Genomic DNA, 23,554 nt, shown 5'->3' on the forward strand with positions numbered 1-23,554 from the left:
AGAATGTGGCAAATGTTTATTCCCATTATTGCCAGAACCATTTATAGAAGTTCTCCACGTGTGGTTACGTCTGTCATGTCGTGGTGTCAACAGACTATGGAGTAAGCCAGCTCGCTGACTATCTATCTCTTTGGTCGGTGTTTGGGATACATGAATTTAGAGCCTGGATTGTTGCAACCAGAGGCTGGGCGATCAATGGGATTGTGGGAAGAAGCGGAATCGAAATCGGCATCGAAAAAATCTAGCACCCGCCCGTAGATGTCCACTGAAGATTGAAGATCGGTATATACCCAGTCCTCCATCGAACAGCTGGCTTGCTCTCTGTCCACGTTACCCAATGAGGAAAATAAGCATGCCCCCCTCTCAAAAAGCTTGGTCTACGGCTTTCGCTACCCAGTTTCCAAAGTTACCAAGGTTTTCCTAGAGGAAAATGATAGCTAACTACTACCGAAGTCGATCAGTCCGGATATGCAAAACCCACTTCTATCAGCCAGATTAAGACTAGAGGAACGTCAATCCATACTGGATCACGCAAAAGCTCCTGGCAAGTAAGAAGGGGAGACTAAACTAGTATCCCAGGCTTCGGGTGCCGGAGTGGATGCCCTAAATTTAGCCGGTCGAGGGAACGTCCTTCGGTAGGCTTCAACTACCGTGGATGCTTGACAAACAAAAAGGTTGATGTCGATCACACCCGCGGCAAATTCCCGCGCAACGGGATATCTACACTATCTACTTAGCGACGAGGGTTTGTTGGGGATGATGGACATGGCACTAACTAGACCCGATATGCGGCTACGGCAAACTGGATGCAGGTCCGTGTGGCAGGCAGTTCGAGGATGTAACCTGGATGGCGATGGGCACAAGTCCTCGCAGCGGCCGCGGCACGATGTAGTAGTATTGCTGGAGTAAATTGATGGTCCATGCGCCCGCCGCCACTGGGGCATCGATCTAGATTACACGGTATGTGGAGGGGTTGTTGCAATTGATGCCCGTGCCGATGACGATGGAAGTGCGACGGAGGCGTCGTTATCAAGTTGTACTCCTCCTGTGCTTACGTGCTGGGTTACAAAGGTACTTTACTTGGCTGATGATTGTGTTCAGGAGTGGATCTATTTGTTCCTGAAGTCAGTGGCACCCTTTTCTGTACACAGTCAGGGGCACAAAGGGGAGATCTGCTTTATTCTGAGTCACACCAGGTATCAGATGGCTCAAGATTGAGAGACTAGGGGGTAAAGGAGAAAAAAACAAACCCAGATAACTGCAATATAGCACAGAGTAAATCCTGGGAGTTATGTAACGTGACCATAAAAAGACCATTCAACTCCCATGGAACCACTTTCGAGTCAGAACCCGGCTATGGGGAGTTTAGAGTCTTGTGGCAGGTCGACCCTCACCCAGGGGCAAGGGTTACTGCAGACTACGATGGATACAGGCAGTAATCGTCGCGACACTCGTGCGAAGCCGGTCGAACTCAAAACGACCAGGATGAGTCTTCTAGTGGCTGGGAAGATTGCTGGTTCGGGTATGGTGGAGGTTGATCGTAGTGCCTTCAACCCCTGCCCGCATACGAAGCCCGCCGACGCACTAAGCAGGAGGCAGTCGCTGTAAGGTACGCGGATGGTTGCTGAGTTTTTTTGACTGCAGGCTGCTGGTTAGTCCAAGAAATCCTAAATTTTACCTTCCGAGGGGATTGTGGGAAATAAAACTTGACATTGGCCAATGATCAGCCTGCAGGAGGGGCGATGTGATGTGCTCCATAACTATACGAGATATGAGAATTTTTGTAGAGCAACTCCTGCCCGAAAATGGGGACACAGACAGATCCCCAATATTGCAGCGAAGTACTAAATAAATAATGGGATTGTTATTATGCCCTAATCCACCACACGCAGGAAGAGGCTGCGGATAACTTGTCACTAACGTTTAGGATGACTTCCTTCCCCTCCTCAAAAAAAGATAGCCTAGACTAGTGAGTTTCATACCCCGAGAGGAATCAATGGCTCACTATCTCATCACTAAGAGAATTTATGGAAGCCTCCCCCGAGAGATCCATGGATAGCTCGGTGGGTCTCCCCTTCTCTAGCAGTAACTAAGTAGCCGACTCCGTTTTAGAAGCAGTATCTAAACGAAAATGCCCAGCAAAAAACCTACGGAGCAGGTCCAGTCGGTACTTGAGGGCCAATCAGCAAGACGAAAGTACTCCGATCCATGCGGATGCAGGCATCGCCAATTTACCCAAAGGCGTTAGAAGGAAGCCAGTGTCAACCCAAGTCAACCAACGTCCGCGGCGACGGCATCTGATTCCCCGCTCCTCGTCTTTGCCCTACCACCGTCTCCCAGGCCTCTCGTTCGTTCGTTTCCTTCCTCTCCTGATTCCACCTGGTCCCCGATGCTACTCACTAGCTCGCTTTCTCTTTTATTTTATTATTTTATTTTATTTTATTATTATCATTTTCTTTGCTGCCTCTCCTCTGCGCCTCCCAGTCAATTGGAACCCCGACGGAGCTTGGGACTCGCTCCTTCTGTCTCTCTTTGCCCAGAACGGGCGTTGTCGCACGAAGCCAGTCAAATGAATTGCAGCGACTCCACCAAGTCCATCAATGCCCCCTGGTGCCAAACCTTACCGTAGTCTCTCTCTCACTCTCTCTCTCTCTGTCTCTCTCGCCGTTCCGAGCCATGGAGGGGAATCCCACCATCTGCCGTCAGAACCCAATGAGCGGCGTCCCAGGCCATGGCGACGCTGCGTTGCTCTTGTGGTGAACGGGCCTCCTATCAATCCATAGCCATTGCCCCAACCAATCCTCTAGTGGTACCCAGACGGTACCATCTTTGTGGTCGTCGGTACATCATCCATTGCCCTAGCTCGTAGTTAGTATATCTGATCAGCCTTCCCACCCCCCCATGTCCGTCCGCGCCCACCTGTCTCTTGCTCCCCTCTCTTCCTACTAGTATCATGCGATAAATTGCAAGGCTGTCTGTTCGATTGATATCAATCGTTCCACGGCCGTGAGCCTCTTGCGCGGGGTAACCACGCCCGGGCACAGTCACTAGTATTATTGATAATCCCGCCACTCGTTTGCCCCCGAGGACAGGACATGACCCTCTCCGGGCCTCTATCGCATCCGTCGCGCATTCACGAAGATTTCTGAGAGCCGTCAAAGGCTGACACCATGGCCAACGAAACATTGTCTGGATACTGTCCGACTCCTTTCCTCCAGGAGTCATTGTTCCCATCGAAAGGTGGATGTACGCTATCCCTTGCTAGTGTGGGCCCAATTGCCGATGACAAAACTGATCGTGTGCTTCGTCGCAGTCATTGATGGACGGTTTTGTGAGGAGCTTACTACAGAGTATGGCAAAGTTTCTTGCTGTCTGCCCTGTCCATTGGCAGAATGGACCTATGGCGAAAGTATGTCTGCCACACGCATCCTCAATTGTCCGAAAAGCCCTAGCTAACAAGGACGTTGTCGCAACTAGAATTGATCTCTCAAACCAAGGTCGCTAGTTGGCTTGGTGTCGCTACATTGCCCCTGTGCATCTTTCTCCTGGTATCATTCGCCGTGCTGCCCCCGAAATGGACGCATCGTCATTATCTGAGCATTTGCTTCACCCTGGGAATCTGCTGTATGGAGGTGGGTCGATTGCAATCGTGAATCAACTGGCTTGTATTCTGACTCAACCCCAGATCGCCTTCATCATCCCGCTAGGAGTCAAGCCAGAGCAATGCTACAACCAAATCACCCCCAATGACATGCATACCGACCTGTCATGTGCCTGGACCGGAGCCCTCCTCCTCTTCGGGGGCTGGGTATGCGTCACATTTAGTATGCCTCTATAACATCCACCACCAGTACCAACAACGACTAACCAGCCACTGCAGGCTTCATCCGCACACTCGCCTTCCACCTCCAAGTCTGCTGGGAAATCATGCTCGGTCCGAAATTCATGTGGACAGCACTCATCCTAGGCTGGGGTATCCCGGCCGTCGGCCTGACCGAGATGCTAATCCTCACCGGGGTATCCTACCGCTTCGGCACCGTCTGCCACATCAACGTCCACGACAGCAACAAGGACTACTGGGCGCCTGTCGTCGCCTTCGGCGGAGCATCCCTCTTCCTCCAATTCGCCACCCTCGTCTACTGCATCTACGTCTACGTCAAATCCCTCTACGACGAGGAAACCTCCACCACCAGCTCCGGTCTCCCCTCCTACTCCGCCAGCGTCCGCACCGTCACTGCCCGTCAAGCCTACCGCCGCATCCGCCGTGTCCTACAACTCCAATGGCGCGGCGTCGCCCTAGTCCTCGTCATCCTCACCAACGTCATCTTCTTCGCCGTCGTCTTCATCAAAATGGATAACCATCTTACCAGCACCGTCGCTAATATGAAACTCGCCACCCCCTGGCTCACCTGTCTCGTCGAAACTCAAGGCAACATCCAGAAATGCGCCAGTGAAGCTGAAGCCATCGTCCCGAACAAAGCTACCCTCCTCGCTGTCCTTATTCTTCTCGCGACGGTCGGCTTCTGGAACTTCGTCCTCTACGCCCGTCCCTCTATCTTCGCCGGCTGGGCCGAGTTCTTCAAGGCCCGCGTTACTCCGCCTCATGAGTTCGTCTCCGTTGATGCGCGCAGGACGCCAGATCCTCGCGCCTACGAGATGATCTCGGGCTCCAGTCTACCTCCGTATAAGACCCCTGAACCGGTTGTGCGGTCCCCGAGTCCCGCACGGACGATGGGCGCCCGTAGTCCGGAGGCGACGGGAGGACAGCACTATGGTCGTGAGGCTCGCTATGTACGGCCTTCGATGAGTTTCTCGTCCCCGAGACCGCCTAGTGCGACGCAGGGTGGCCCGGAGCGCGAATGGGATCCAGAGTCTACGTTTGCTAAGAGCCATTCACAGAAGGGGTCCATATGATGCAGTGGGATTGGCGTTTTGTGAAAGGGTTCTTTTGTTACCATGGGGCGCATGGAAGAGCTGCTCTATCTTATTATTGTGTGATATGATGTGAAACTACTAACTGTTTACGGCTGGATTTGAGATTTTTATATACCCTGATGCATTTATGTTTGTATGTATACAATACCACACCATAACTAGAAGAAAAGAAGAGAAAAATCATTACACCTACATCAATACTCCAAATCAATCCAAGTTCTATGAATCTTACAGTGAGTGGGAAATTAATCCTCCATTCCTTCAATACCACCACAGTAGTACAAGATACTAAACACCCCCGGTCCACCCCCAAACCTTAACTTCCCCCAACGGTCTGGCAGTCAGCATAATGAAAGGATCCTTCGGCTAATTGCTACTAACCAACTTAGCAATTTAGTTACATCATGAACCCCCGCAGGGCTTATTCTAATGCTGATTCCTGTCAGCAACAAGCGGAGATGGCACCACCACTAACCGCCACCCACTATGTTCTGTTCTTTTCTTTTCTCCGGTCTAGAATCTCTTGGCCTCTTTTCCCCTCTTTTTTTTTCCAGGCAGGTAGTATTGCTCGGTGACATGACTGGACTATCTTCTCTGCTTTAGTTCTGTCTGTTCACTAACCCTTGCTTTGCATATGCATGCTTTTCTTTTCACTTGATCAATGGATCACCGAGGCTTAGAGTATCTGTTTCTTGTTGTAGGGTGCTGGCACGGACATGAACGTTAGAATTGGAATTGGGTTTTATGAAAGCCGAGGCAGGATGTCCAAGCACACTATAGATTGATGTCCTCGGAGTTTGCAAAATTGATGGCACGGCAGTCCGGCATCGGATGGATGGATGGGATGGATGGAGGGATAGTTACTACACCCTGGTATATACTAAACCGATTAGGTAGTCATCCCCGTGCTAGGTGCCTACAGGGGGTCTATTATCTGTCTTTTTGGGGGGTTCTACTTTTCGTATTCACTTATCTCTTTCAATATTTAGTTGGCAAAGTATTCTGTGGAACGTAGATTGATTTCAGTCCTTTAGTTTCGAGTGGCTATAATGTATCCCACTACCACCGGCATGATTATCGCATGTATCTTTTATAAATTAGGAGAAATACTAGTAAACGGACATACGTGCTTACTGTTTACCTACCTACCTATACCTTACTTAATAACGCTCGATATAGTATTTCCCTCGCGGGGAATTGGGCCAGACTATTCTCTATTCTACTACTACTAACTAGGCGGAGTACTCCGTTCCAGCCGAGCAGAAGGGTAGTAACGGATGAGAGATCCTTCCCTGACGCACAGACCTAGTGTATATTAAAGCCGAGGAGCAGAACTACCACGAGGCATTTTAGTAGTGATCCATGGGAGTATTTTGATCTAGTTGAGGGCTGGTTGTGGCGTGAGTAGTGCTTGTCTGTCATTTTACTATCGTAGGATGTTTCTAGTGCGAGTAATTGGGCATATGAGTAATTTAATTTTTGAATATAACCCGTATATGAATTACTCTCGCTCGCTCGCTCGCCCGCCCTGTGAGTGTGTATGATGGGGAGAGGGATGCTAGTACTATGTGTATACCTCACTGATTGATAACTGCTCGCCCGTTCCTATATCAACATGTGGGGTCAACGGCGGGTAACTACTAAGTAAATAATTACCCAGTTGTCTGCTAGAACTAGGCTAAACCATCGGGGACCAGAGTGATCATCACTCGGGGTTCAATCTACTAGGAAATCGATCGTCCTCGGCTTCTGTCTGTCTGCATGCATGCATGGGGAATGTATGTGCCGAGGAACACTTACTAGTGTTAGCAGAATATGTGATTGGGTTCGGCAAGTAGTTCATTCCAGGCTTATTGCATGATGGGAAATAATATTGGGGGTGGGTTCTAAACGGTAATAGATAGAGCAATAGGTGACGAGTGATTTGAAGGTTACTTAGTTATAGGTTAATAACTGTAGCTGAACAATGTACTCGCCAAGGGTAAGTATATATACCTTAGTAGCTAGTACTCCGGGGTATATAGAAGGCTAATTTATCAACCTACCTGGTAATCTAATTTATCGACACATACTAATCACTTTATACCCGGTTATATGATTCAAACCATAGCAATTATATAATCAGACTGACACTCTATTGATATTTGACACTAGTATCCTCTCATCTCACGATTTCAGGACAAGCCATCAAACTATCTAATACATTCTCGAACCAACCAACCAAAACCGCAGCTCAAGCATCACGGTGACGGTCAATCCATATACTCAAGCAACCAGTTGCAGAAACAAGCACCTGGACTCATCGACCGTGACCTTAGGCGTTCTGCAACACCTCAGTAACATCGGACGGACCTGTGCCCATCGAATATGGAAAGCTGCTCTCCTTTGTAGAAACAATCAATCTTCTCCAGCTTATCATTAAAATCAATGTTATAAAGATTTCCCAGTCCAGGAGCATTTATAATTTTTGTTTGAGGGGCGACGAAGATACTCTCACATTTCCATCTTGTCTATGTTAGCTTCATTGCAAGATTATTAATTATTCGAAACTTACTCCGTCAGACAGCATCGCACACCATCAGGAATTCTGATAGACAAAACCTGGTCCGTCCTTCTTAAGATTAGACATGTTTATTTTATTCTTAGCGGGTTATATATCTCGCAAGGTTGACTTACAGGTCGGGCTGGAACTGGTCGAGACAATAGCAGACATAATCCGCGGGGATTTAGACACTGTCTCCCTCGTAAAGTATATGTCTTTGTAAAGAGTAACCTGTATATACCATCAGTAATGAGTATACTAAATTTGTGTGGCATGGGGTTAATACCATTGGGGTATCTGGATATCTGCCAAGGTACATGGCAGCGAAAGTACTAGAGAAACAAAAGCGTGAGCAAGTCAGACCATCTTGGCTGGTAGTTGTATAGCCACGGCTTATTCAGGTCAAGTACCGAAGTGGTAGAGACTGCAATAAAATTGAGTTAGCTTTGATGGGTGAATAACTACCTACTTATACAATAAATCCTAGACGATGAAATTTACTGTATCTACATGGATATGAACAAACATGTTCTAATATCCAATCATTGAAATATCTTTGCACGTTGTGTAACCTGCCTTCTATCCCTTGTCACTTCAGCTTCGTCCCCGAATTTCTGTCTAGCACAGATAGCCAGTCATCGAAAGCCTATGAAATACTATCTGACATGCCTTGTACATACTCTTTGCCACTTCAGCTTCGCCACAAATACCTGTCTAGCATGCTTCTTTTCACGGTAGATGTAAACTAGATACTTTTAGATGAACTCGAGGTTGTGATAGTGATGATGACGGTGACAGTGATGTGATGGTTTACGACAAACTCGTAAACGTGTGGTATGCGAATGTATCGAATGATTTACGGTGGTATTCAAGTACCTCCAAAGCATCTACCTGAAGCATGTCAAGATCCAAGTTCATTCGCTATGGTACATCGTAACCCCTGCAGTACTAGAGAGCGCATCTCAACCACCACTGTTTCACTCCCCCTTCTCCATAACTTAACTTCCAGTACAGATTGTTGCATCGCCTGCCCCAGGCATCGTTGGCCTTGATCAATTACGCGTCATGAAGTGGCAATGAAAGAGAACAAAGGAGATAGATGATATAAAGAAAAAATGGGATATGTGTATAGACCGTCCATCCTACATTACCATGCGTTGACGTCGAAGTTTTCCTGCACAAGTTAGCAAGTCTGAGCCAGGTTTCTGAATCAGGATGGGAGAATATCACCTCGGAGAAGTAGGTTGTAACCACAGTCCGGTCCGAGAACTTCCTGCCCGCAAGCGCCTTCAGAGCATTCGTTGTCGATTCCACCGTGTCAAACTTGACGAAAATCTTGCCCACACCCGGCGACTGTCGGCTGCCGCCTGTCGGACGGGGTACCTTCAGCTCAACTACAGTGCCGTACTTGGAGCATTCGTCGCGTACGTCATCGCAGATTTCTGTTCTGTTAGTCAATAGGCTCCTACTCATGCATACAGGCAAACTTACCGTCATAATCCTCAGGGTCCATCAACTCCTCCGGTGTCACCATGTTGAGCAACTGCAGGACGCGGCTGGTCTCCAGGTCCTGGGATGTCGTCTTGGCGAACATCGACATCGCATTGACGCCCATGTCAAGGCCTGCAGCCTGGGTCATTCCAATACTGGCGCGCACAACCTTGAGGTGCCTGTCGCCCAGCTCCATTCCATTGAGGCCTTCCACCGCGATGGTTGTTGCCGAAGGATCGGCATACTCGCAGAACGCAATGCCCTATTCATGTCAGTACACTTCCAGGAGTCATTTGATAGGAACCTACCCTAGACTCCTCCGTAGAACTGTCCTTCACCAAAACAAACGACTTAAGTTCTCCGAACGACTTCAGAAGCATTGTTACCGGCTCTTCGGGGATGTAGTGGGGAATGTTGGACACGCAGATCTTGTTGGGAGAGTCAGGAACCTCGTTCAGCAGCACGCCTTCCTGGTATTCCTGCTCTGCTCCACCAGGGACAATGTAATCCTTGGGTCGCCGAACTTCCAAGCCCTGAGCGGCACCATTAGCGGCACCGTTGCCAGCAGCTTCGTGTTCCTCCATCACTATTCCGTCGAAAGCAAGTGCAACCGTAGCGTCATTGGGCGACTTGAATTCGAGCAGGGCGAAAGTATGGTCTTGGGCCACCTGGGCCGAGATACAAGGATCCACACTCTGGATAACATTGAGACCGTTGAGTTGGACGTTGAAGAAGGCCAAAAGGGTCTCGCCGGTGACACTTTCGGGAATGTTGTAGACAAAGAGACGCTTGGCCTGGCGAGAGTTGGAAGGCTTGAGGGTAGACGTGTCCGCGTTGCCACCGGCGGGCTGGTTCATGAACGCTTGAAGGCGGCTGGGGTCCATCGGCTGCTGTCGGGGGGCTCCAGGGAGAGGGAACATGCCTGTGAAAGATCACATTAGACTACAAAGATACCAAACGAAAAGACAATTTGTCTTACCTGACAGCTTCGCCTGCTCGGCAGTAACATTCTCATAGCCCGGAGGCTTGATATCCCACTGCGTCAAGCGACGTTTCCGATCCAATACCGACACGATATCTGTGAGGTCGGGTGTGGCCTCTCTCTTTCGAGGAGGCGACGCACTCCGTCTCCGCTCCCCTCGCTCGCCGCGTTCGCGATCTCCACGCCCTCCACGCTCTCCACGCTCTCCACGCTCACGCTCGCGGTCACCCCTGCCTTCCCGTCGGGGTCTATCCTCGAACAGATCTCTGTCTCCCCTTTCGCGGCGGGAAGGTCTATCTTCGTACTCTCTGCGTCGGCGATCACCGCGATCACCGCGGTCGCCGCGATCCCGATCCCATTCCCGGTCGTCTCTGCGGCTAGAATAACGGTCCTCGCGTTCTCTGGCGCGGTAGTCGCGGCTGGACGAATACGAATCTACCTCATATTCGCGTCGGGAGCTTCTGGAACTGTAGTGGGGGGACCTCGACCGTCTTCTTTCTCCTCTCTCTGCTCTGTCGCCGCCGCGCTCGCGACGCTCTTCGCGCTATCGTTTCACTCCAGTTAGCTCCGGGCAGACACACCCTTGTTCGAATTTCACTCACGTAGTAGTCTCTAGGGCGACCAGAATCTGCGACATTTCTGTTAGCCACCCTACTCGGTAGTAAATGGTATGGTGACGATAAAGCTTACCTCTGGACGTGTACGTATCGCCGTTCATACTGAAAGCTCCGGCAATATTTCTTTGGCTCTTATTTTCCCGTTCCACGTGACGAAAGGGATGGACAGCGAATAATTGTCGGAGAGAGATCCAACACGATCAGACACTCCGAAAGGCAAGCTCGATGGCAGCGAAGGATAGAAGCAGGGTGATCGGGGAGAAAGTAAGAGCTGCGCTGGAGGGAAAACTCGCAGGTGACGATCGGCGACACTCCCGTCCGAATTGGTTAGCGCCTCCTGTCTGCGGAGTCCTGACCGCCTGCTGTGTCAGCCAATCTTCCTGGCAGAATCAACTTATCGCGATTTATCGTGCTTTCACATTCGCCTTCCTCAGCGACAAGTTGATAGATTTTCAATTCACTCGCATAATGACTGTCGGCGCCTTTTCAGAATGGCGCAAGTTGCCCGTGAGCCTCAATGAGCTCTGCATCAACACCACCCTCCGCTGTGGTCAATCTTTTCGGTAACAATAACCGCAAGTACCCTCCTCGTCTTCCCCGGACATGCAATCTAACCAAACTCCCTATCATCTACAGATGGCACAATGTCTCCGACACAGACGAATGGCGCTGCGTTCTCCACGGCCGTCTCCTCTCTCTAAAACAAGACCCAACTCACCTCTACTACCGAACCTACCGCACCACCCAAACCCCCAAACCCAAAATAAATGACGACGACACCACCCTCTCCCTCCTAACCCACTACTTCAACCTCTCCGCCAACCTCACCTCCCTCTACACCGAATGGTCCGCCCAAGACCCCAATTTCCGCAAGAAAGCCCCCCAATTCACCGGCATCCGCATCCTGCGCCAAGATGCCTGGGAAGCCCTGATCTCCTTCATCTGCAGCAGCAACAACAACATCGCGCGCATCTCGCAGATGGTCGAGAAGCTCTGCCTAAACTACGGTCCCTTCATTGCGTCCATCAATGGCCGCGCCTATCACGGTTTCCCGGCTCCAGATGCCCTCACCGCTCACGACGTGGAGGGTAAGCTGCGCGGGTTGGGGTTCGGGTACCGTGCCAAATATATCTATCAGACGGCGGTGATGGTGGCCAAGGAGCGAGAGAGCGGGTGGTTGGATTCGTTATGTAACCCAGAGTGTCCGGCTTGGGGGGTGGAAGCTGCACCGGCGGGTGAGATGAAACCCGAGGGGAGGGAAGGGTATCGCGAGGCACATGAGAAGTTGCTTGAGTTGCAGGGGGTTGGGCCGAAGGTCGCTGATTGCGTGTGCTTGATGGGGCTGGGATGGGGGGAGGCGGTTCCGGTTGATACGCATGGTTTGTTACCTCGGTTGCTCCCTTTGTCACGTCACATTTGATTGCTAATGGTCTTTGTTTTAGTCTGGCAAATCGCGCAGAGAGACTACAAGTTTGGAAAGGGCGGTAATAAGTCCCTGACGAAGGTTACTTATGATGCCGTGGGAAACCATTTCCGCAAGCTCTGGGGCAAAGAAGCGGGGTGGGCGCATAGTGTGCTGTTCACGGCTGATCTGAGGACCTTTTCGGATCGATTGGCTGCTACCACGTCGAAGAAGGTGGATGTGAAGGTAGAGAAGGATGACAAGGAGGGTGTCGAGGTGGAGACAAAGGTCATTACGGCGATTGCGGTGCCTACCAAGAGACCTATAGATGAGGAGGGGGTGAAGGCTGAAGAAGAAGATGAAACTAAAGAGAAGGAGAAGCTGATGAACACCATCGTACAAGCGTCACAGACAACGACGACAAGGAGGATGTCGAAGCGACTTCGCAAGAAATGATTTTTATACTCTGTATAATACCACCACTCTTACTTAATATCATCATAGACCATACTCCAATTCAAATCCATGCTACATGCTATATCCATCCTCTTTTACCACTGATAGCAAACCAAAACCAGAAAAGAAACCCGACTGCAGCAGAAGTGTGGACCAATCTACAATGTCTCAGTACACAGTCAAAAGTCCCAAATGAAACAACATCAACCAAGTTCCCCCAAAGGCAACAGTAAGTACTAAGTCGTATCTACAGTTGATTCCCATAATACACGTGACACCACTACCACACTGTCTCAGATACTTGCATTTACCCCTCACCACATAAAACAAACCGAACCCACCAAGGATCATCAAGCAGCCCGAACCGGATCCTTGAATTCTTGGATGGTGTTCCAAGATGCCTACTATTACTATGTACTACTACTCTTGCTTCGGATTACTCCTTTGGGCTATCCGACAGATTCGGATGTGGATATCTACGGGAGGTATGACTTTCCCGTCTGGGGAATCTAATTACTATATAAAAATGGATTACGGAGTAGGTACGGAGTAGTTGGTTAGGTTATACAGGAAGTATTTAGTTCCAGATAATTAAAGGCTAGGTAGGGCACGGTAACTATTAGGATCATCCCGCTCACCCGAAAGCAACCAGGATTACTACTTGGTCTACTGAGCAAGTACTCCGTAGGTTAAAGTGTGCAGAATCAAATTAATATCGCAACTGCTGCAGAATACAAGGTATCTACTCCGTGTCTATCTAGTAAGGCAAGTAGGCCAACAACTAAGCTACACTAAGCCAACAACCTACTCCACAAGGCCAGCGAATCAGTCCCCTTGACACAGGAAACCAAGCCAGCTAGCTTAGCCGGTCGGAACACTTTCCTGCACGCCGGGTATAATCGGTGATACTTCTTACTTGGTAGTTAAATCGTGACGATATCAACAAGAATAATTTCTACCTTGCTGTGTAGTATGGAGTACGGAAAGTAGATCAATAGGGTTGCGGTGAGAATCGGGATGGTCGGAACTGAAGAGAGAGTGTGTGTGTGTGCCTGTTCCACACCATTCCCTTGTATATCTGCAAGATGATGGGCGGAGGAGGAAGAGGGGAAAAAGTGGGCAAGGGCCGCAACGCAACCAAGGAACAAGGCGAAGATCATTCACGATAATGACGATAGATGTCTGAACTTTGAATTAAGAGCAGAAAAAGAAGAAGAGGGTCGCGGGGCAAATTGATGGTCGGTTAACCTTCCGTGACGACCATGGCGATCATTAGCAGGCCTGAAGGTGTTGCCGATATGTGTGCAGAGTTTCACGAGGAAAATCCACACCTGCTAGGATAATGAGTCGATGGAAGGGAGGTGTGGATGGATGGTCGGTTGTTTTCGATCTCCAGTTTTCGAGGGGTATGAAGCTCCAATGATGTGGTGTGATGGAGAGGGAGAGCTTAGTTCTCCGTGGTGGGAAGAGGAAAGTGAGCGACTCCATCAGGAGGCGGGAAGCTGAACGGCGGCACGTGCATCCCGATGTTGCAGCTGCCAGATGTGGAAGGTGCAGGCAACTCTGCCGAGTGTCTGACGGCGAATCAATTCCCAGGCGCAAATTTCGAGGCTCAGGGCCCTCGGCCTCTTTCTTAGCTGCTTTTCTTCTGCTGCCCACCTCTGCGCTCGAGCTTCTTCCCGTCTTCCTACTCCTAGGTTGGCTGTGTCCTTATGGGCTAGAGGGGTCATATTGTCTCGATGGCTACTCCGTACTAACCGCCAACATGTGGCTCGGGAACAGACTCATGATACAAGAAGGAAAACACATATCCACGATGTGAAAAGAAGTCATAATAGTGAGTGAGTGAGAGGTGCCTCGTTCTTGCCTCCTCCCTGGCATTAGCATTCATGCAGTTTCTGGGTACAACGGTATGGGTTCAAATCACAAAACACATTGGTATCATTCAAAATCAACAGGCTGATTCTCAAAACAGATGCGCATATATGCAACCCATTCCGGGTTGGCCTGCCTGGGACAGGCTGAATTATGTCTCAGGTCCTAGGCGGCGGTCGATGTAGCAGGTCCGCATATTTACAAGTCCCGCTGGCGTCGACTTGAAATGACTCGTTCCACTTGAATGGACGGTGATGGCGAGAATCGCGAGGCCTGAAGCAAGTATGCTTAGGTGTGGCTCATGACTGGTTGAAACGAATGTCTCAGAGACGAGCACCATTACTCATGGCATTGTCTTGCCTCTTGAGGCCTCACGGGACGCTCGCATTCGCAGCATCCTCGTTCCAGCCCCATTCTCTGAGCAACTGGTTTACACGATACTCGGTTGCCCAGCCGAGTTCCGCTTCGATTCCATGAAGCAAAGCAAGGACTGTCCGCCGTTCTCCGGGTTCCGTCAGGCACTGACCACTAACAAACAGCGGCTGGAGGGAATTGATGCGGACCGCGCCAGTTGGACAAGCCAACGCAATCCCCACAATTTCCCGGCTGTGAAATCGAATATCACTCTCGATCGAGCGATATGAATTAAGCCTATCAGCGATGGTGCTCCTTCTGCTGGTGGACTCATGTGGCTTATTTATGAGAAGGAGGATACGAGCCATATGATAATGCTGCATCGCCGAGGAGCACAGGGGTAGGCTATACCATATTTCGGACAGCGAGCCAGCGTCAAACTTCGGGTTATCCTTATTCTGAGGTAATTTGGACAGGTCAACCCGGGCACACGGCTGGAACGTCTCAGGAAGTCCATTGTACCAGGCATCGAGCTCAGCTTCCAGGCGGTACCATCGCTCCAGCAAAACCTGCTGCGAAAGGCCCAGAGGACCCGTCCCCATCGAGCCAGGGTGGTTCAACTGGACGTTATCACCAGCATTGATAAAGTTAACGATCTTTGAGAGAATCCAAACGAGACCATTCGAAACCAGATCTTCCTTTATGGGTTCTTCGCCGTCTGGATAGCCTATTGCAGTCGCATTACTGGAGCGTACAAAGCCCATGTTGTCGATTTGGAGACCCGCCTCAGTCCACAAAACCAGATCGTCCGTGTTCAACCTTGTCTGGCTCTCATTGATGACTATGAAACCCAGTTAGCACATTTAAGGGCGTTTGTTGCAGGTCATAAATGCACTCACAGGCAGCTAGGTAGTCTTGTCGTGCAAAGTTCCAGAAGGTCGCCTTTCTCGCCTTCGAGAGCCCCGGAACCTTGGTTTGTTGCAACGGTGTTCCCCCGGGGGAATGGCGCTGTTCGACTGGCATCATTCCCACCTCCGCTACATCCAACAAGGACTTCACGCCGCTCAGGTGACGATTCCACGCCGGACCTGTGGCATCTAAAAACTCATATACAGATAGTATGGCTGTGGCAGCAAGAATTTCATCTGAATGGACCCCTTTCGAGAACCGACTGTCCGAGTAACGGCGACGGCGTTTGCGAGGGTTTTCTTGGTCTTCGCACAACTCAGCAGCCTGCCACTGCCCAAACGCCTCTGGGGTACTCAGCGGCGGAGGTCCTTTATCAGGTTGCAATTCTTTCATTAGGAGTTGGATGGCCTTTTCATAATACTTGGCGCCAGACCAGGACCAATCTACGTTGTTGGAGAGATGCCTAGAATAGACACCACCGGTTGTCACCTGTGTTCCTTTAACACGACCCAGTTGCTTCGCAGCATACGCACAGGCGGCGTATTTCAACAATGGATTTCGGAGAGCTCTAACCGGCACGGACGATGCGAAATAGGTTCCTAAATCGAACAGATCCATCCTATCATCCATCTCATCAACAATGTTCAGCCGGGTGGTGGTGGTGGTTTGGTGACCTACCAAAGTCCTGGTGCCTCTGAAAAATGTCTTAGGAGATATGCAACCTCGTGGTCCGTTTCTGCGGGTGCCTCCGACTTCGAATCGCCGGACGTGGCTCGCGGCACTGGTGGCCTGGCGGTCAATGATGAGCTCCTACGCTCTGGTGCATGCTGAAGACTGGGATCCACAGGCGGAGACCGTGATTGTGAAGGATTAAGAAGAAAGTTGATATTATTATTATTGGTATTGTTGGAGGACATCGAGAGAGAGGGAGAGATCTGAGGTGCGATGACGCCGCGCATCTGGCTTGGAGTATCTGAAGATGCTGTAGATGGGACATTATTATAAGGTATGCTGTGGTCTGTTGACGGGATGGACTGTTGATCAATGCTCAAGGGAGGATAAGAAAGGCGATCGGTGGTTGCCACCGTGGAAAGGGTCTCCAAGCCATGGGTCTCGCCGTCAGCGGACGAAGTGCGCTGAGCACTCCAAGCACGCGCATGAGAGTTTGCGGCCAAAATGGCGGCTTCGGACTCTCCCAGGGCAGCTTCAAGGTCTTCCGCATAAGGATCCGAGTTATCGACGAAGATGACTACAGGGAAGACAGAGCACCTGTCAGATTAACAAGACTCACAGCGGGGATGGTTTCCTTGTCCATACCATGCTTTGGGATGTCGAGCCAGACACTGTCCTTGTCAAAGGTATTCTTATACGAGTAGAACCCCTTCAGAGTGCCACGGCCGGTAGCGGCATCGCTCAGGTCCTTGTTCATCGAGGCATTTTGCTGATGGCGGAAAACGATCCCCTCGCTGGGGCGACAAACCCTGCCGCCTTTACGACACTGTGAGCATTCGGGTTTCTGCTCGTCACCTAGGCCCAGCACCTTTTCTTAGCATCTGTAATCTCCGCCCAGCGCAGGGATGGTAAGCAAGGTTGTAGACCTACATTTGAGTTTCCGGGTACGACACGTCAGGCTGCGGTAGGTGTGGCAGAGGGCCCAACAGTCAGTGTCTTGACATGCCAGAAGCAGAAGGACAAGGTGATTGTTGCTAGGAGGTCGGGGCGGGTGTTCCCGATCTCCCAACACATATGACATGGGGAGGGAGTGATGTCTTATTGTTGGACGTACCAGCCTGTGCGGGATCGCATACCGGTTGGGACCGCTGGCAGGTGAGCTGCAGCATCCGAAAGAGCTCAGTGGGGAACCGACGATAACAACAACTCTGGGTGAGGTAAATGAGAGAGAGGTGAGCAAGTCGAGGTCAGCCAGCGAGACTGGCCCGAAAGCGCCCTAAAGTCGACTAGGCCCGACAACCGAGGCGGAGAGCGATTATCTGGGGAAAGAGAAGAGAAGGAAGGGCGCGAGAGAGACGAAGGGAGGACGAAGGAGGCTGAACGGGGGACGATCGCAAGGCAGCAAAAGAGGCGCGAAAAGGAGAGGCGCAGAAAAAAAAGAACGGCTTCAAAGCTCACTGCATCCGCTTTTTCTGCCCTTCCCTTTTTTTCTTCCTTTTCCTTTTCCTTTTCCCATCGACCAACAGAGCGGGACGGGGGAAGAGAAAAGCAAGCAAGCGGGCGAAAAAGAAAAGCGGGGGGGCTTTAGTGTCTGTCTAGTTTAGTTTCCAGCTGGAGACTCCAAATACTCTCTGCTTGGGGGAGAGAGTCTGGCCCAATTCCGTTGCCCGCAGTTTTGTTGCTCCGGTGGTCTTGCGGGGAAAATTCCCAAAAGTGCCTCATGTGATCAGTTGGCGCATACCAACTCCTTAGCTAAGAAGTATCCAGTCTCCGACTCGCTTGCTCGTTTGGATCTCTAGTGTTCCGTATTTTGTCTATTTTCCCTCAAAATCTCTGTCCCTCACGCGATCATCTTCTTCTGTGGGTTGCTTACACCGTCCTTCCCTTCCCCCCCCCGCTTTTCAATCCTCATCCTTCCTTCTTCTCGCTTAGCTACTTAACTACAGTACACGAATAACGCACTGACATGATTTACATCGTGGAGGTTAGATAGATACTCACCAAGTATCCTATGGAAAGTAGATAAGGCCCCAGAATCGAACTAGATAAACTACTACTAGCAAGTGTCTAACCCTGCACATCTCGATCATCTTTCCCGTTCCCCCACCAATCACGTTGAGTTCGGATTCCCTTGAACCAGTCCACTGTATCATATGATAGGCTTGCTATTAATACATTACATGAATAGGAAATTAAAAGTGGAGAGACAGAAAGGGACAGTAAGATACTTATTTTTACGGAGTACATGGATTAAATTTATCAGAGTTCGCTCTATTGACCCCCGGAAGAAGTAAACATATCTACTAGTGAAGAAATGGAGGAGTCTATACTCTGCATGACACCTGCAGGGCGGGGAATTATTGACTACTAAAATACCTAAAAAATGGGAGAAGTACCCGACTAAGACATTGTAAGTGTCAATGCACAAATATTGTTCATTACCGCGGACTCGCGCGGATTAACTTATGTATGTACATGTCCATCCGGTAACATGACATCCACTGCTCACATGATGAGCGGAATGAAAGGCAGGTCTCACACCGGTCTATAAGACACAGGGTGTGAGTGTATGGTACAATAGGTACTGAACAAGAGATCACACTCAACGACAACGATGACAACTATAGCATGGCAAGGACTGGACGGTGCCCGGATGTGGGTCCGGGCCAGATAGAACATGCATGCGCATATAGTGCATGCACAAGGCAGATGGGGCATGGGCAAGATTTCAAGCAGAGAATAAAATCGAAAACGGGACAAAAAGCCTCCCTCTAAGTGCGAGGAGGTCGAAAAACATCATGAATTAAGAATAAAAATGAATCGGGTATATGATGGATTGTTTCCCAAGAACGCCGTTCGAGGTATCAGATGAGACTGGAATCAACATGGTGGTAGATGGTGTGTCAAATTATATGGTCGTTCTATGCTTTTCAGCAAGGTATTGCATCCGGGGCAGGCGAAATGCCCCTCCATCCAAATCAGATGGCTGGTGCACCCGGGTTCGGTTGCTTGATGGAGTTGAAGAGGTACTCCGGAGGTAGCCTCCGCATGTTGGAAGGACGGTCCATTCCGACTCCTTGAGGAGCCCGCATGTACCCTTGACGACGGCGTTGGATCTTGTTGAAGATAATACCGGCTATGACGATCAAGAAAACACAGCCGAGAGCGCAACAGAACGAGATAAGGACGACGATACCATTGGACAGGTGCTTTCCTGATTAAAATGTTAGAATTCGATACTATAGTCAGATTATTGAGGAAGAGTGCATACCTCCACTGGTGTAGGGGTTCGAGTTCGCGAAAAACATGTGAGCAATGCTGCCCGGTTGGCCATCAGATGTGGAAGACAGCATGAAAGGTATCATCGTTGTCCCGTTGTATAGGGCCGCTGAGGCGTTTCCAAAGTCCGGGAGCTGGAGCCGACCAGTGACCAGAAGCATCTGGTCATCATTCAGGTTGCTCACACCATCGTGGTTCTTGTTAATGGGAAGAACCTCGAGCCCACGAATCTCTGTTTCGTCGTCGAACATGTTCCTCACGAAACTGAAACTAGATCCGTCATAGGCGGCAAGGAAGCTGGAGCCGTTAGTATACACGCCCGCAAGCCAGAACTTGGACACCGCGGTGTTAGCCGGGGTGAAGGCAGTGATGCTTCCAGGAATGTCAGAGGTCGAAGCCCCTTCGAAAGTCTGCCAGCTCTGTTCCTTGACCGTATAGGTCGCGACTACGGACTGGTTCCCGTCGATATTGAGATCTCCGATTGCCAACAGTTCCTTACTGTTGAGCCACTTGAGCGCCAGCACGGTTCCGTTCAGACTCGCGCCTGGTCTATTCCACTGCTGGCTTTCCGTGTCCCAGTAGCAAACGCCCGGGCAGGGCAGAGCCCCCGCGCTCTGAAATTGCCCTGCAACATAGATGTGGTTCGAGTTAGGGCGGGCAGCAATGGCATTCACCGTCACATCGTCGCCAAGGAACCGGGGTGGCTGGTACTGGGAAAACGTGTTGTTTTCCATGCTGTAAACCACCAGACCATTCAATTCCGAACCACTGACGCTTCCAGTAACATTTCCACCTGCGTAGAGGACGTTGTCCGAGATTGCCAACGCCAAGAACGTGGAGTTGCTGTCAATGCCTGCACCTAGACCACGGATGGTAGCGGCATTACCGTCAAGAATGGCGAGGTTATTGATCGCAGACCCGTTAGTCGCATTGGTAGTGAAGTGGCCACCTAGAATCGTGAGATTGTTGCTCGAGCTCGTGTCGAAAAGACCTGTGTAGGTCTGACCGCTTGTGTTGAAATCCGTCAGGAGAGGCGCCAGACTCAGCTCGTTGTCATAGAGAAGAGCTACAGCGCCGGCTGCGGCAAGACCACCGGAAGAGAGACTACCGGCAAGTATAGTTGCATTATCTGCCTCAGCAAAGGCTGACAATTGTCCAGCAAACTCGTACTGGCTGACATTGAGATTTTGGAGCCAGTTGTTGCGCGAAGGAACCCAGACGGCAAATCCAGAGACGTTGGTCGCCGGGCTGTCATCAAAGGGTAGCAATTGATCGAACCGGCCACTAACACCCACGATCGTCTCGTTGAGATCCAAAGAAACGTTGAGTTTGACAGCAAGGACATTGTTAACAGGGCCATTGACACCGGCGCCCAATGCTGACCACGTCTTCGAGTCGAAAGAATATGCTGCGACATAGCTCAGGCCATCGTTTCCACCATCGTGTGTATCAGTGAAATTTCCACCGACATAGAGGTTGTCGCCCAGCACCGCCATGCTAGTCACTTCAGAGTTCAATCCACCCTTAGGCATTGCGGTGGCATTGCCGTCTTGTTCAAAGTACATGATGTTCTCGATATTGGAGCTCGAGAAATTACCACCGACATATACGATGTTATCATGGCTGGCCAGGGCGTTAACGGAAGCTTCATCTTTGAGGGCCAAGCCAGCCTGATCAATCGCGGAAGCCGTGACATTCGTGGTGTCGCTCGACGGATTGTAGTCAAATAGGCCATTCAAGTTATCACTCGAATTGCCTGACACCGAGTTCGCCACGAACTGAACTAGCGACGCCACCACAGTGACATTGTTCCCTTGGCCGGATGTCGGGGTCAACTTGACACGGGGACGGAAAGAATCATCGCTGGCATCCACATGGCCGGTATAGATGGTGTCGTACTTTTCATACAAGTTGGTTTGGTAGATAAGCGTCTGGATAGGTTCGTCGGTATCGCTGGTAGGAGTGACTGTCACATTGACGATGCCACGAGAATCACAGGTGCTATCCTGCTCGCAACCGGGTGTGTACAGCTTAATAGAATAGTTTCCGGACAGCTTGACATCGGGTTCGAACACTACTGAAGCACTGGTTGCATTTGATTCTGTCACCTGCGTGGTCAAGTATTCGGACGAGCTCTGGCCGGACGGTGCGACAGACCACGACCCCGTGCGAGTGGACTTCGACGGATAATCGGAACCAGAACAGGTCGGTTCGTTGAAAGCATTCATGGCGTATGCATAAATGTCTGACAGCCATTAGATTTCACGTTCAGCATAAGGAAAGAGAGATGATAACTCACTGGTCTCGAACATTTCAATCCCGTTCAGACCGGCACCCTTGCCGTACCAGTCCTGGATCTCGATCTGAAATCCACTCATGCCAACACTGTTGACGAAACGGAACTCGCGATACTTCTCCGATGTGCTGTTTGAAAGGGAGCAATACTGATCACAGTGAACGTCCTTGCCGGTGTTGGGGTCGGTATACGTCAAGTTCATAATTCCATTGTCTGGAAGTCTCCTGAACAGGAACGTTTTCGTGCCGCGTCCCTCATAATGAGTGTTGTACAGTCTAAATTTGGTAGGGTAATATTCGAATCCCATCATGGCGCGCCAGTACCCTGGGGAATAATCCTCTAATAACCAAGTCTTGCCTTCGCCATCGTCGCCGCTCGTCTGACATATGATGTTACGAGGACTGATATAGCCGCTTGTCGATGATTCTGCGTCGGAAGTAATCGTAGCGTTCTCGAGGTTTATCACCTGCAGTCCTTTCTCGGATGACGTAGAGTTGCCGATGCCGTCAAAAGAACCGCCCCAAATGATATGGCCATTGCTATCTTTCATGATCGAGTTGACGGGCCCGTTCAGGCCTCCAAACGTCAAGTTCGACCAGCCTTCATCTCCGACCCAGGCCACCGCGTTCGTGATATTGTAGTATGTGAAGTTTCCTCCGACATAAACACTGTTCGTTTCCTGGTCGCAAAGTAATGCTGATACCGAGCCCGACAAACCTGGCAATGCTGTCACCTTGTTCGAGTCCGGATTGTACAGCGCAACACCTTCCGAGTCGACCCCTCCCAAGCGGGTGAAGTTGCCTCCGACGAAAATACCCGAGAATGTTCCGTCTTTCTTCGTGAAGGGGCACATCGCACGAATATGGGCGTTGGACGACTCGAGTGACGTGAGAATTCCGTTCGGGAGAGGGGTGAGAAGGGATTGCGCATTGTCATCTTCGGTCGCGGTGTCGGACTGTTCGGTGTATTGATAGAGGGAAATGGCATCGAAGTCTCCTGTAAAAGCGATTTGGCCCAATGGCGACAGATCTAACTCGGGCTCTGAGACGGATTGAAAGGTGAGTGCGTAAGCGGGGGTCGACTGGAGAATATAGCCAAGGCGGAGGACGGTCGACAAGCCAGCCGTCGCAGGCCCAAACAGTGAGGGTGCCCTCATTGTTTAGGTTCGCGACGACAGGCCAAAGAAAGGTTGAAGGCCAGGGATTGAAGAAAGGGAATTGAAATCGAAAACAAATTGTCTGAACCCGAGTAAGGCGTTTGAAAGAGATCGGGTAGAATTGAGTAAAAGAAAGACGGTGGTTTTCCTAATAGGAGGCTGAGCTACCAGCACGAGGAACACGAGAAAAGGAGTGGTCGGGCCCAGAAAACATTAATAGACGAAGGTGTAGAAGAACAAAAAAAGAAAGGAACGAAAAAGAGAGATAAGGAACGAATGTGATCTCAGGCAGAGATAGCCCGATAGTACAGGAATGGCCACAGCCAGGTGAAAATTAATTAACGAATGACTGGGAGAAGAAGTTGGATGGAGCGAACGAGTGACATGGCCGGCAGGGGCTTGTTTGTTCCCAGAAGATGCTGGTCGGTGGTAAGTACTTAGTGGTTTTTCAGGTACCATCATTTCCCGCCCGGTCATTGCCCATTTGGCTGTGTTCCGGGTTCCACCAGCTGCGCAGTCAGCAGCTCTCGATGGCTCGTTTGTGAGGGGGCCCTCGGGATGCTCATCGGCCCGGGAAGGTGAAACGCA

General features: G+C 50.4%; 7 protein-coding genes across 7 annotated transcripts; 3 read left to right on the forward strand and 4 right to left on the reverse strand.

Annotated features, from left to right (window-relative positions):
* Positions 1–2,965: 2,965 nt before the first annotated feature.
* On the forward strand, positions 2,966–5,158 carry gprM. The gene is made up of 5 exons (XM_026766270.1): positions 2,966–3,246; positions 3,314–3,409; positions 3,478–3,632; positions 3,686–3,824; positions 3,881–5,158. The coding sequence occupies exons 1-5, from the start codon at positions 3,171–3,173 to the stop codon at positions 4,912–4,914; spliced, it is 1,500 nt and encodes a 499-aa protein (XP_026626712.1). The 5' UTR covers positions 2,966–3,170; the 3' UTR covers positions 4,915–5,158.
* Positions 5,159–8,323: 3,165 nt separating this feature from the next.
* Positions 8,324–10,843, reverse strand: BDQ94DRAFT_143584 (splicing factor u2af large subunit). The gene is made up of 7 exons (XM_026766271.1): positions 10,641–10,843; positions 10,553–10,578; positions 9,948–10,494; positions 9,277–9,890; positions 8,969–9,230; positions 8,708–8,919; positions 8,324–8,651 (listed from the first exon to the last, which is right to left on the reverse strand). The coding sequence occupies exons 1-7, from the start codon at positions 10,666–10,668 to the stop codon at positions 8,625–8,627; spliced, it is 1,716 nt and encodes a 571-aa protein (XP_026626713.1). The 5' UTR covers positions 10,669–10,843; the 3' UTR covers positions 8,324–8,624.
* A 143-nt stretch (positions 10,844–10,986) lies between these two features.
* BDQ94DRAFT_143586 (8-oxoguanine glycosylase OGG1) lies at positions 10,987–12,498 on the forward strand. Its single transcript, XM_026766272.1, has 3 exons — positions 10,987–11,130; positions 11,204–11,946; positions 12,010–12,498. The coding sequence occupies exons 1-3, from the start codon at positions 11,036–11,038 to the stop codon at positions 12,423–12,425; spliced, it is 1,254 nt and encodes a 417-aa protein (XP_026626714.1). The 5' UTR covers positions 10,987–11,035; the 3' UTR covers positions 12,426–12,498.
* A 731-nt stretch (positions 12,499–13,229) lies between these two features.
* BDQ94DRAFT_143588 (uncharacterized protein) lies at positions 13,230–13,855 on the reverse strand. The gene has a single exon (XM_026766273.1). It carries the CDS (start codon positions 13,583–13,585, stop codon positions 13,349–13,351), a length of 237 nt encoding a protein of 78 aa, XP_026626715.1. The 5' UTR covers positions 13,586–13,855; the 3' UTR covers positions 13,230–13,348.
* On the forward strand, positions 13,722–14,459 carry BDQ94DRAFT_32387 (uncharacterized protein). Its single transcript, XM_026775493.1, has one exon. It carries the CDS (start codon positions 13,858–13,860, stop codon positions 14,245–14,247), a length of 390 nt encoding a protein of 129 aa, XP_026626716.1. The 5' UTR covers positions 13,722–13,857; the 3' UTR covers positions 14,248–14,459.
* A 212-nt stretch (positions 14,460–14,671) lies between these two features.
* On the reverse strand, positions 14,672–17,316 carry BDQ94DRAFT_170280 (uncharacterized protein; the record flags this gene model as incomplete). The annotated part of the gene is made up of 5 exons (XM_026771455.1): positions 14,672–15,495; positions 15,554–16,182; positions 16,242–16,812; positions 16,881–17,090; positions 17,166–17,316. 5 exons carry the CDS (start codon positions 17,314–17,316, stop codon positions 14,672–14,674), a joined length of 2,385 nt encoding a protein of 794 aa, XP_026626717.1.
* Positions 17,317–18,656: 1,340 nt separating this feature from the next.
* On the reverse strand, positions 18,657–23,355 carry BDQ94DRAFT_143591 (putative cellular morphogenesis protein (Rax2)). Its single transcript, XM_026766274.1, has 3 exons — positions 21,814–23,355; positions 19,507–21,759; positions 18,657–19,449 (listed from the first exon to the last, which is right to left on the reverse strand). The coding sequence occupies exons 1-3, from the start codon at positions 22,964–22,966 to the stop codon at positions 19,214–19,216; spliced, it is 3,642 nt and encodes a 1,213-aa protein (XP_026626718.1). The 5' UTR covers positions 22,967–23,355; the 3' UTR covers positions 18,657–19,213.
* Positions 23,356–23,554: the final 199 nt, after the last annotated feature.

Source organism: Aspergillus welwitschiae (assembly GCF_003344945.1).
Source record: "Aspergillus welwitschiae strain CBS 139.54b unplaced genomic scaffold BDQ94scaffold_15, whole genome shotgun sequence".
NCBI lineage: Eukaryota > Fungi > Ascomycota > Eurotiomycetes > Eurotiales > Aspergillaceae > Aspergillus > Aspergillus welwitschiae.

Bases quoted from the DNA above. Each gene is read 5' to 3' on its own strand.
- BDQ94DRAFT_32387 (XM_026775493.1), top strand. From the start codon at position 13,858: ATGGAGAGGGAGAGCTTAGTTCTCCGTGGTGGGAAGAGGAAAGTGAGC.
- BDQ94DRAFT_143584 (XM_026766271.1), bottom strand. From the start codon at position 10,668: ATGAACGGCGATACGTACACGTCCAGAG. The intron at 9,891-9,947 runs GTAAGACAAATT...GATCTTTCACAG, and splicing joins CGAGCAGGCGAAGCTGTCAG to GCATGTTCCCTCTCCCTGGA. The intron at 9,231-9,276 runs GTAGGTTCCTAT...TGACATGAATAG, and splicing joins GTTCTACGGAGGAGTCTAGG to GGCATTGCGTTCTGCGAGTA.
- BDQ94DRAFT_143591 (XM_026766274.1), bottom strand. From the start codon at position 22,966: ATGAGGGCACCCTCACTGTTTGGGCCTGCGACGGCTGGCTTGTCGACC. The intron at 21,760-21,813 runs GTGAGTTATCAT...AATGGCTGTCAG, and splicing joins GATTGAAATGTTCGAGACCA to ACATTTATGCATACGCCATG. The intron at 19,450-19,506 runs GTATGCACTCTT...CATTTTAATCAG, and splicing joins GAACCCCTACACCAGTGGAG to GAAAGCACCTGTCCAATGGT.
- BDQ94DRAFT_143586 (XM_026766272.1), top strand. From the start codon at position 11,036: ATGACTGTCGGCGCCTTTTCAGAATGGCGCAAGTTGCCCGTGAGCCTC. The intron at 11,131-11,203 runs GTAACAATAACC...TATCATCTACAG, and splicing joins CGCTGTGGTCAATCTTTTCG to ATGGCACAATGTCTCCGACA. The intron at 11,947-12,009 runs GTTTGTTACCTC...TCTTTGTTTTAG, and splicing joins GGTTCCGGTTGATACGCATG to TCTGGCAAATCGCGCAGAGA.
- gprM (XM_026766270.1), top strand. From the start codon at position 3,171: ATGGCCAACGAAACATTGTCTGGATACTGTCCGACTCCTTTCCTCCAG. The intron at 3,247-3,313 runs GTACGCTATCCC...GCTTCGTCGCAG, and splicing joins GTTCCCATCGAAAGGTGGAT to TCATTGATGGACGGTTTTGT. The intron at 3,825-3,880 runs GTATGCCTCTAT...CAGCCACTGCAG, and splicing joins CTGGGTATGCGTCACATTTA to GCTTCATCCGCACACTCGCC.
- BDQ94DRAFT_143588 (XM_026766273.1), bottom strand. From the start codon at position 13,585: ATGATCTTCGCCTTGTTCCTTGGTTGCGTTGCGGCCCTTGCCCACTTT.